Genomic DNA, 11,739 nt, shown 5'->3' with positions numbered 1-11,739 from the left:
GTTAGTGAAATTACAGTAATTAATTGTCTGCATTTTGTTAAGTCAGCCGATACAAGTAAATATTTTATGTAATTAATTAATGAATAAATTAATATTAATAATAGTATCCAAGTAAATTATTTCTAATAAAAATTATTAATTTCAGTGAATTAATTATTATTTTTATATACATAGATTAACTATGGTCTATGACTTTTCACCGCAGAGAAATTGCTGGTAAGTCAAATAATAAAAGCTAATATGTGTATCAATAAATATAATCATACAAATCCTGAGAGTTGGAAATAGCTTCTTGAACTTTTCTATTTTTGATAAAGAAAATTAAACAAAAAATAATACCATTATTATTCATATATAAGTAGTTGGACAATGCAAATTAATTAATTAATTAATTACAAAAAAAAAAATTGAAAATATATTGAAAACTGAAGAAAGCTGAGAAACTCATCTGGATATAAAGTTATATAATTGGGAAATTAATTAATTTCTCTGGTGCACTAATAAACCCTTTAGATGATTATCAAGAGGTCAAAAATGAATGTCGGCCTGGACATGAATTGATCGAAACCCAGATGAGCCTGCACCGACAAAGAGTTGAAAAAGGAGAACAAAATTGTACCTGATCGCATATCTTCGATTCTACAAGCAGTAACAAAAAAATCCTCAAGAAAAATCCAGAACGTGGCAGGCTGGTGTAGAAAAATATGTTCTTCAAATCGTCTGAAAAGAATTTTGTTTTGGAAACGAGAGAAGTGGCAATCCATGAAATATCATAAATTGCAGCAAGCTAGTCATCTCCATTGATGTACAAACAGAGAAGCATTGTAGCGCATCGACGAAGAACATAAAGCCTGGCTCTTTGCTCCTTGATCAAAGAAGCACGTTTTCTAGTAAACCCGTGTTGCTGCTGCTTCTTTAATGGAGTATTGAACCTTCTGGTTGCTGGCTTGAGCCGTAGCTGGAAATCCGCCATTTTCGAAGAAAATTTGCAGATAAAGAGGCTGATAGTTGCACCCCTATTATCATGCAATTAAGTGCAGGAGCTGTTGAGGATGATGCGTGTACATGTATATATATTTATAGACACATAAATATAAACATAAGATAATCTATAGAATAAGGAGGAAGACTAGGAAGGGGTTGAAGCTGGGGATTTATGAACATAGACAGCATTGAAATATGCAGTATAGAAGATACGTTATGGGCGCTGAAAGAGAGGAAAAGTTTGTTTAATTTTCAAGTTGGGGAATGAATTGGGTCAGCTTTGGAAATTGAAAAGGATGTTCAGCACGGCTTGCTTGATTTCCAAGATGAGATTGGAACAAAAGATTATGTGGGGATCTGTGGAATGTAATAATTTTATAATATTTCCTCACAGTAAATTAGTAATTCTACAAAATAATTACTTAAGAAAGTATCATTACTAACAATTTCTAGATTATTATGTAACATGACTTCATACACAATTTGTCCTTGTTCCCAATTCATTAAGAATAAACTTGGTAAATTGATAATATACACGTCTTTTTTCTAAAAAAACATATCACAAATAACTGGAGAGGAAATGACAATTCTGAAGAATGCCTGCCAAAATTAGATCTTAAGAGCTTGACAAATTATATATATATATATATATCCAATATTTCAAAGAGGTAAAAGAATAAATACCTATACCCCTGATTTACAAGATCCAGAAGAAGCTCACAAGAATTGTATAAATGTTCATGCAGTATTGACCACTATTTCGTGGGTTGTCAATGAATGCTTGCCTGTGCCAACCTTCTTTGCGCTGAAGCAAAAAGAAACTCATAATCCTGCATGTTCAATTTATTGGAAATTATGCGCGCAATCTGAAGCTTTTCTCTGACCAAAAACAAAAAGCACAGAATCTCTTTGTCTATATTGGAAGCTCAAGAATTTAAATGTTTTGGGTGCATTTAAATGTAATATAAATTATTGATATTTCATTCCAACAGTCGCTTAGTGCCTCTTATGGCTAGCATGAATTGTGATTTCATATGTTGAACCTCTGTATTTTGTTCTAACCCTCTTAATGTCTTCCGGCAGGCACCTCTAGTTATACCGTGTTGGGAATCTAAAGCAGTTGATTGATTTCAATTTGAAATTTGGGAAACAGACTTTTATAGAATGTTGCAGCAGAAAACAAGGCTAATATTAAGAATCTCCCCCAAAAAAAGAAGCTAGTCTCTGTAAGTACCTGTACAATAGCCTGTGCACAAAGCTTCCCTGAGAGAACAGCTCCTTCCATTGAAGCCAAATACTTTTGTTTAGTATAATCACCAGCTAAGTAAAAACCCTCTATAGGAGATCTCTGTACCGGGCGGCAAGGTTCACAACCTGGGACAGTTTTGTAGACAGACCTAAAAAAATATTGGTTAGGCTGGACTCTGGAGTACTAACCGACCAGTGTGTGCATTTCAATGGATCTTTTTTGGTGGAATTTTAATTATTATAGAATGTTAAAATGCTCCCGAACCCAATTAAACACCATAGAACATATTAAAGAGAAATAGCAGGACTAACTTAAAAGTAATGGAATTTCAAACTTTTGCCTCAACAATAGATTTTAAACAACTAGGTCTTGAATACTCCAACGTAAAAAGATTGCAAAATCCAATAGTCAACAAAATCTATGATTTTAGAATCTTATGGAAGAAGAAAAGTAAGCTAATAGCATCAAGAAATGAGAGTTCAAAATTTTATGCACCCACCATTCAAATAGATTTCCCCATTTTGGAAACTATATTACGAGGCTAACCTTGGTGTTTTAACAACATGGTATTTCAATATTTTTGCTTTGCCTTGGTCCGCTGCAATTTCATCAGGAAAAAGTTTTGCAAGTTCCTTCATTGTAGCATCAATAATTTCTGAATCACTGCGTGAAATCCATTCTTCAGCAGGGGCAAAAACTAACTCCAGCATGGATTGATTTGGGTTGTAATATTCCTTCAAAGGGACAAAAGAAATAAGTACCAAAAAGTGGATTCAGTCTTTTGGTAGTGGACTGGAATGAAGATAGTTAGGTTAGCTTCTCTTGCTACCCTAGTGCGGAAATAGGCAAGGGAGATGCATTAATCTATACAAGTAATAGACAAATTTCACAGAGCAAAATATGTTTGATAAATTTCCATTTTCTCATAATGATCTACACAAACAAATTATCTACAATCAATTTATACATGCAATTCCTTTACCTAGTTCTAGCAATCCTTTTAGCGATCAAAATCCAATTGTATTGTTGTTAATAGGAAAAATGTTGGAGACTTTTCAAACCCAAGCTCACATTCTTTTCCTTATTTTTTCTTGTTGGCAAGTTGGTAACCACTAATAAAATCCTTAATTTTTCTTGGTTGAACACAGCCCACACTTGAACTTTGAAAATGAAGCAAGGTGTGCATTCACGATAAATAGCATTTTTTACTCCATTATCAAAATCTATTAGAAACTAGGATATAGCAAGGGAAGAATAATGTCAAGCAAAACACACATAACAGTCAGTTGTTTATTGAAAATCAGGACATCTGCATGGTACAGAGAAAAACATCAAGTTAGCTTTGTTATAATTCCTTTTTTCCGAACATTATGCTAATTAAGGGTATATTCTCTCTGATTCCAGTGAAATACGGAAAATAGGCTGGTATAGCGAAAAGATAGATATCTAACAAAAATAAAGTCAGTTGCATGCAAAACTTGTCTAACTTTCTGAGAGGTAATATGACAGATTAAAAAGACACCGCCAATTTTACCTTACATGTTACAGACATATCAGCATATACACTCAGGAGGGGACTTCTGCAAAGAAAAAGGGAAAATTTTTAAGAGAATAACTAAATATATCAATTTTAATGAGAAGATAATAATAAACTTAAACATAACAACTGTTTATAATATTTATTAACCTGAAAGAGTACAAATAACTAAATCGTCTGTCCTAGAACTGAAACCTTATAACTAAAATAGAGAAACTATTAACCACACGAAATTTGGGCTTTATCTTGAAAAGAGAAGCAGCAGCCGACAATTTCAGTCACCAGCTTTTTCATTATTACATGCTGATAATGGTGGTAGTGGTTTCAGATTTTTGGAGAAGAATTCTTTCTACAGAGATTGCTAGAACGTGAGTATAGTAATTTTCTGAGTTCCAAAAACTTCCATCAATCTTTCAAACCACCAAAGCTTGAGTTGTATCAGAGATGTTGGATATTCTTGCAAAACCAACAAAATAAGCAAAGACCACTAACATGTTTTTGCTAAATGTAACTGAACAATGAAAAGAAGACAACCTGCTGAAGAGTAGGTGGTCATATGTGTTCTTTAGTTTCCTGTCAAACCTGCAATTGAAGATGATCAATGTCAGTAACAACCATAGATAACTGCTGAATGAGTTTATTGTACTTAGAAATGCGTATTGGATTTATTCACATGGCAGAAATGGCAGTGAAATAAAGATGAATATTGATATCTCTAGAAAGAACAATAAAGAATAAATAGAAGGCACTACCAATAAGAATCTTTTCTTAGTCATCTGATGAGTCAACTCCAGATCATTCAGAATATCACAATAACTTCTCAATCCTCATACTTCGAAAAAAACTCCACATTCCATCACCTTATCCTTTTCCATAACATTGAAATTTCCAGCCTAAATATAGTCCAATAAATCATAGATTCACCATTTAACTTGAAAAGGCTTTCATACTTCCAGGCAGTGAGGAAAGAATAAAATGAGAAAGACAGACAGCCAGATGCACTAACACACTAAGATTAGTGTAATCCTGTCACAGAAACAAAAGCTACCACTGACCATATGTGAACATTAATAACAGGGACGCCAACTAATTTCTCCAATCTCTTGAAGTATAGGATCTCTTTCCAGCTTTCAGGCAGAAGAAGCTTCAAGATATCAACTATTTTTTGAACAAAATCCAAGATCAGGAAGCAGGATTAGAATACATATATAATGTAATATAAACTAAACTAGTAAGCAAACCTGGAGTGGCAAATACATAAGCATCTCCTTCAATCACATCCCCACTATTTAGTATAAAGCTCTTCACAGTTCCATCATTGTTGAGCTCAATTGTCTGTATCCGAGAATTAAGTTTCACTTCACCACCTAGTGACAGGATATGATCAACAATTGGCATACAGAGTCTTTCTGGAGGGTTACCATCTAAGAATGCCATCTTAGAACCATGCTTCTCCTGTTTTTGACATGGTTTGACATACTATGAATCAGTTTATGTGACAAGATCTTAAAGGTGATTATGAAGGCAAAAACACTAAGATCTATGAATAGGTTTATATACATTCAGAGTATAAAATGTTCTATGACAGACATAACCTGGAAAGAAGTAACAAGAAAAATTATGGTTTTGAAGTGACCTTGTAATGTGACTATGACTCATGCTTCTACTATTGAGGTGGTTTTAATTCTTCATAATTTAAAAACACATACATGCATAAAAATTTTCTAAAAAATAATAATTTTATCCGAAATGAAAAACCAAATCGCAGAATCTTGAACTATCAGAAAAAAAATAATAAGAAATTTAATTGCAATAAAATTAAGTATATTGGGAAAAGCAGTAATTTATCCTATAATTAAATACTAATAGTTTAATTATAATAATTAATTTGTATGACTCATAAAAAAAATATTTTAAAAATATATATCACACAAAATTTAAAAGGGAGAACATTTATCGAAGTTTTTTTTTTTGAAATAAAAATTAAACTGGTAGAAAGGAATGTATCGAAGTTGACCAATAATATCGAGTTAATGAGGAATATCTGACACATGATTTGTTATTTGTTTCTTTACACAAATTTCTCCAATTAACTCCATTATTTTTCCAAAATACACTGCCATAAATGCTAGTTCAATTAAAAAGACCCTTCTCTGAAAAAAATGAGCACCAGTACCCATGCACAAAAATCACTGTTATCTACCAAAATTAGTTTTGACAATGGACTGTCAGAAGCCTGAATGACAACCAAACTCCAAATAACAAACTGGTAATTGGAGCAGATCTGAACAAGAGAAGGATCACTTTGTTACTTTCAGACATTCAAGAAGACCTGATTCTTTTAGCACATAACCATAGTTAAAAGCAATAACACACATCAGGAAGCAAGCAACTTGGCCTACCATCTGACAACATTTTAATGTCTTCTAGGGAAGATAATGATAAAGTCCGCTCCAAGATAGGCATGAAAAATAGAGATGGGAGAAGCACAAATATTTGCTGTACCTGAAGAAATCGGTTCAAAGCAATCAGTATACATTGCATTGACAGTTCATCTGGGTTAATGAAGTTTAGTGCCTTTGACATAGCGATAAACACCTCATTAGTCACCCGGTCAGGTATGCCCTAAAAAAAAGAAAGGGGCAATTTATTTTCAAGTACCAGGCGAAGTCTATACTCCTTAATTGGTAGCACATAGCATCAGTATGATAAACTGAACCAATAAACAATATTAACTCAACTCAAAAAATCCGTACATACTACAAGAAATCAAGTATTTACTTTTTTACTTCTTAAAGAAAAAGTGATTGCAGTATCCAAGCCTTTGTAAGGAACAGCTTGCACATGGTTTGTATGACTCAAATTTTCATAAATTTTTTAAGGAACTGGTTGAGGGGGAATTCCAACCTTCAATCATATCCTCTTTTAAGAATCAAAATTTTGCACTGTCTTTCCTCCTTTTCCTGTTAAATTTTTCTCAGTTGATAGAAGCTCATAGAAAATGCTCCAGGATGTTTTTGTTCATTTTGTCAGCTCCTCCACAGATACTGGGGAAAGAAAAAGAAGCAACACAAGCCCTAACCAAGAATATCTGGAACCTCCGTCAATGCAAGTTCACGAGCTATTACGACAAATTAGAAATTGCAAAATATGCAAAAGTGAAGCATGTATTACTAAATTTGCTAAGGTAAGACAGTCCTACATCGGGAAAATGGAAAAAAGAGACATGAATATATATACAGGTCCAGGCGATCCCCCATCTTGATGCTCAAGTCTAGTACCAACAAGTTAGGTCATAAACCCATGGATGTGAGCCTAACCACCATGCGGAAAGGTCAATGGCCAACACTTAGCACGGATAGACAGCCAAGGAACAAGATAACTATATCTCGAAGTGCTGAGGAACAGCCCCAGTGCAAAGCATTTCTCTCAACCCAAGACGACCCAACCAAATATTTAAAATGTTTTGCAAGCTATATTTTAACAAAATCATAGATAGTTGGTTTCATTATTTTGGTTCCACTATATTGAGACATAACATTGACTGTTTAGATGATTTAAGTTTTGTCGTCGATAGTTTAATTGACTTGTAAATATATTGTAAATAGGTTGCACCCCCTTGGCACCCTTACATCAATACAATCCATACTTTTATTTCAAAAAAAAAATATTTTCCAAGCTATACATATTGTCTTTGTACTTAGATAGATAGAATAATCAAATGACCAATTTACCTGCTTTCTCATCCACTCTTGAACACTTAAACCATCTTGAGCCTCAACATACTCCTGTCCACCGACCATTGCAGGCAGAAGCCCAATCGCAAACTTCACTTTCTCAGGCCAAGTCAGCATTTCATTATTTTTTAAAATTGCCCAAATTCCTACAAGTTACATTCACAGAAAAGGCACAGTAAGCGTTGTACTTCCAGAAGCTTTTCATCAACATACACAATGAAGGAAAAGAAAATTCATAGCAGATTTCTATAATGTTCGACCAAAAATCTGCCATGATAAAATGTAAGTCATTGTTGAAGGAGTTATCCGATGCATAGAATGGGAATCAAGTAGTATCCCCATAGATAAACTTTTGAACCACCTGATAACTTATGTTAGCTAAAGATAGCTTTTCTTCAATTATTACTTCAATTTTATTTCATCTCCCATAAGAGGTCCTTTTGAAAAATATTTCTTAGTTTTGACAAAAGTATACGAGGGCCAAGGCAATTGAACAAATAACCATTAGGTAATAGTTGTAATAATTGATATATCAAGCGGCCAAAACATTCTAATTATGATTGCTTTGCACTATTTACTAAAAAAAATGATCCAGTAGATATATACAAAGTTACACCTCACTTGACTTTTATATATTTCACTTGAGTTCTTACCGTTTAAAGGTGCCGGCAATTCTTCAAGGAAGTCAAATCGGCTGAATTCCCCAGGCTTGTTTGGCATTGCAAATATCATTGAGTGCTCCTTCCACTGCAACCGATCATTGATACCAAGTTCTCCAAACAAGTTCTGCATATTTGGATAGGCCCCAACTTGCCAACAAAACAACATATGATGAGAGTAATTTAAGTCAATAGATACTTTAAGCAAAGAAAAGAAACACTTCCATAAGCATCCTAGTAACTGGGCAAATTACAAATTTATGATAGTCATGATATGCTCAAGAAATTCTTCATATCTCCTACAAAGCCTATCCAGAAAAAAGATGCTGCAAATAGATGAATAAATCAATGGAAGCACAAGAGGGAAGGGACATAGCGCATCCATTTAAAGGCCACTAGGAAGAAATTTGCGTGTGTATGTACAGACCCAAGCTTTAGTTTTTAAGGGATAGAGAGGAACACCCAGAATCAACAGTTTTGCCCAAGCATCCAGTAAGCAGTCTCAGTATAACAGCCTTGAACCTCCCTCCCTCTACCAGCATACTACAGCCTTAAACCTCCCACCCTCCCGAGCACCCTCTCTCTTTCTCCTTGTCTCTTTTCTGCAGTTGATCTACTTTTCGCAATTAAATATCATTATGAGCAAAGGATTCAAGATGTTTCAAAATATTAGCTCCAGATATTTGTCATAATCGAAAATAACCTACGGCCAGAAGTTTCTCATAATTGCTCAGCCAAACTTTGATATATTCTAAGCAATCAATTTCAAATTTGTGAACCTCAAATCTGCAGAAGCATTATTTGTATATCCCGCGTTGCCAAACGCAACGATGAATAGTAAATTATAACAAAATTCGTAATATAAGGATGAAACTAGAGAAAAAAAAATGAAACCATTATGACAGTTAAAAAATTGGTTGATGATCATTGGAAAGCTTAAATAAAAGAAAAATACCAACTTTATTTATGCATCACATGGTATATTCTAGTTTGACCAATGAGCACAAACCATTATCATGTGGGGCAACAAACTAGTCAAAGAAAAAATATATAACCAACAAATAGTTGAATAACAAAAAAGTGAACTGTCTACATCTCTTCGTGCAGCCACATAAAGAGTTTATACTTAGAAATCAAGGGGACTAGATAGAGAAAGATTATTTGAACTTACAGAATATATGTAAGCCTGTCTCATACCAGTCTCCATCATCATCTTTCCATGCAGCCACCTAATCGGAAAGACACAAAAGCCTCAACGGTCAACACAAACTCTTAAATGATGAGTGTAATACGCAGTTAGAAACTAGAGCGTACAATTATTTCCTTCTAATAATAATAAAATATTAACAGTGTGGCAGAACCAAAAGTATACAGCAATTTTAAACCTAGTAAGAAAATTATGAACAAGATCTTAGTATTATTTTCTTTCTTTCGCAATTTCTATAAGATTGCGAAAGCATGAATCTTTTTCCAAAAAGGAAGCAGTGGTGAACACATAGTAAGGATACTCAGCTCCAGGAAACCCAAAAGACACAATATCAATGCTTCCATAATCTTAAGCACACCGAGTCTCTAAATTGAAGATTAATTACCATTTATCAAGAATAAAAAGAAGAACAAAAATATCTATAATAGCTAGAAAAAACAGGTCAGGGATGGGGGGCGAAAGGCAAGCACAAGTTCAGTTTCTTGTCAAAGATGGGTCTTAAATAGAGCAGCACAAAAACCTTTCCACCTAGAACATCTCTTGCTTCCAGCAACAAAGGCTTGTGACCTGCATCTGCCAAATATTTTGCAGTCGATAAACCAGCCAAACCTGAAATAATTTTGCAGTCACTTGTTAAATTTCACAACTAGACACATAAAGAAAAGGAGATAGAACATAAAGGCAGATCACTCGTTCAATCTATGTCCTGGAATGAACTTCACTACATTCTGCAAAAATCACTAATATCAGGATAAAGTGTAAACAAACTTTTGGGAATAAGGCAATCAACAACATGAAGAAAAAATGTAAACAAAAAAAGTCAAACTCAAATTGCAGGAACCTAGAATTCAGAGGCGTAGAGCAAATAAACTAACTGGAAAGGCATTCTTATATGGAAAAGCTAATATGTCAAAATGCTTAAAAATTCACTGGCCTGAGGAGTACACTTACTAATAATTTGCAGCATGTTTGTCCCTATTGTTATCAGCCGAAGGCAAAAGATTTCAAAGACAATTACAGACGTAATGATTGAGTTAGAACTTTAAAGAGGGGAAACAATATATCCAAGAAATAAAAGAATCTTTATATCATGCACTTCACACAGTGTGTCAAAAACAGGGCAACCAGCAGCAGTATATACTTGAGTTCACGGAAAATAACAACACACAAAAACTCACAATCAGAAACATCACCAAATTCCTAAAAAGAGTAAAGGAACTGTGCTAGCAGAGGTAGAAGATAAGATTCTTTCACCTGCGCCAGCAATTACGATCTTCAATGGTCTCGATGGACGGGGAGAAGTCCGAAAGGATGAAGACAAGTACGCTGCTTCCAAGAAATTTAAAGTATTATCAAGCTCTGGTCTCGGGTAATCTACACAAACTACCTGCACCACAAGCACCAAAGTAGCAATTACAACTGAAAGGTCCTTGCCCTTCCCCAATACTAAAACACCAACTCGAGAGAAACAAACCTGCAAAGGGCGGGCACCGTTCCTGGACCTAATCTTAACAGCTCGTGCTTCGGGAATTCTCAGGCCGTCTCCAATGGATTCACTAACCCTAAATGCTAGTATGTTGTTTTGATCCAGAGTGTCTCGATAACCACATTTCGAGGCGGCAGAATGAAAGTTTCCAATAGCTATTCTGTTGCTTTGGCAGCCGAAGCTCGCCGCAGAAACACTCCCGCATAAAGTCATTTCAGCAGTTGCCAAACTTTGCTTTTATCGAACAGTTTGAAAGCAACTTCCGAGTCAAAAAGCTTTCCATGGACAAAAAGATAATAGAAGTTAGAGCTGCTGTAAAAATCGAAATGGGCATGCAATTATTAACTCCTCCATAATAGAGACTGAAACTTCTGACACAGAGTTCAGAACAACAAACCCGAAAAAAAAAAAATCAGAATAATTTCCAACTAGTTTTCTCCTTTTCTGATTCTGGGTAATGTCTATCTGGTTTCGTGAAACTAAGAAAGCTGAAAATTCTGTATATTATCTTTGCTCTGACGAGCTCAAAATGAGAAATATCATTAACAACAAACCAAAATGCTAATACCAGTAAAATCGACAACGCTCCCTTCAACCGCACCCAGAAGAAAAACCAGAAGAGAGCTCAATCTCAAGAAAACACGTTGATTTTGTCAATAACACAAAACGGAAAGTGGGCTTGTTGTTGATAACATATGTGGAAGCTGGTGATAGGCATTAACTAAGTGCACTGGCCAAACTTGAGCTTCCCATGTAATTTTGGATTGTAGCGCTCTTCTGATCCCTTGGCTTTGGGGGACTTTTTTTCTTTTCTTTTCGTTTCGTTTCTTTCTTTTTCTCTTTTTGATGGGAGACGAGAATATTCCGATTAAAATGGCAA

General features: G+C 34.6%; 1 protein-coding gene across 8 annotated transcripts; it reads right to left on the bottom strand.

The window, feature by feature from the left end:
- Positions 1 to 321: 321 nt before the first annotated feature.
- Positions 322 to 11,727, bottom strand: PDS3 (phytoene desaturase 3). 8 transcript variants are annotated; one of them, XR_015817584.1, is made up of 16 exons: positions 11,428 to 11,724; positions 10,848 to 11,134; positions 10,628 to 10,760; positions 9,894 to 9,982; positions 9,338 to 9,395; positions 8,161 to 8,316; positions 7,505 to 7,653; positions 6,276 to 6,395; positions 5,012 to 5,225; positions 4,826 to 4,928; positions 4,305 to 4,352; positions 3,768 to 3,813; positions 2,780 to 2,967; positions 2,219 to 2,381; positions 1,669 to 1,814; positions 322 to 1,043 (listed from the first exon to the last, which is right to left on the bottom strand). XR_015817584.1 is itself a non-coding variant. In XM_088215100.1 (16 exons), the coding sequence occupies exons 2-15, from the start codon at positions 11,070 to 11,072 to the stop codon at positions 1,682 to 1,684; spliced, it is 1,800 nt and encodes a 599-aa protein (XP_088071226.1). In that variant the 5' UTR covers positions 11,073 to 11,134; positions 11,428 to 11,727; the 3' UTR covers positions 322 to 1,043; positions 1,669 to 1,681. The 8 variants fall into 8 exon arrangements, 5 of the variants coding, with proteins under 5 accessions (XP_088071226.1, XP_088071225.1, XP_088071224.1 ...); XR_015817583.1 differs by having other exon boundaries at positions 322 to 1,016; XM_088215100.1 differs by having other exon boundaries at positions 1,669 to 1,789; positions 11,428 to 11,727.
- Positions 11,728 to 11,739: the final 12 nt, after the last annotated feature.

This window comes from Carica papaya, chromosome 3 (assembly GCF_054855325.1).
Source record: "Carica papaya isolate Zhongbai chromosome 3, ASM5485532v1, whole genome shotgun sequence".
Lineage (NCBI taxonomy): Eukaryota > Viridiplantae > Streptophyta > Magnoliopsida > Brassicales > Caricaceae > Carica > Carica papaya.
Note: the sequence above shows the minus strand (reverse complement) of the source record. Positions and strands in the feature narration are given on the sequence as shown.

What these genes read in the sequence shown, in the direction of transcription:
- PDS3 (XM_088215100.1), bottom strand. Translation starts at nt 11,072, where the DNA reads ATGACTTTATGCGGGAGTGTTTCTGCGGCGAGCTTCGGCTGCCAAAGC. An exon ending in TTATGTATTTGCCACTCCAG is followed by an intron (nt 4,929 to 5,011) that starts GTTTGCTTACTA and finishes TTCAAAAAATAG; the next exon opens with TTGATATCTTGAAGCTTCTT. An exon ending in GACCACCTACTCTTCAGCAG is followed by an intron (nt 3,814 to 4,304) that starts GTTGTCTTCTTT and finishes TTTTCTTTGCAG; the next exon opens with AAGTCCCCTCCTGAGTGTAT.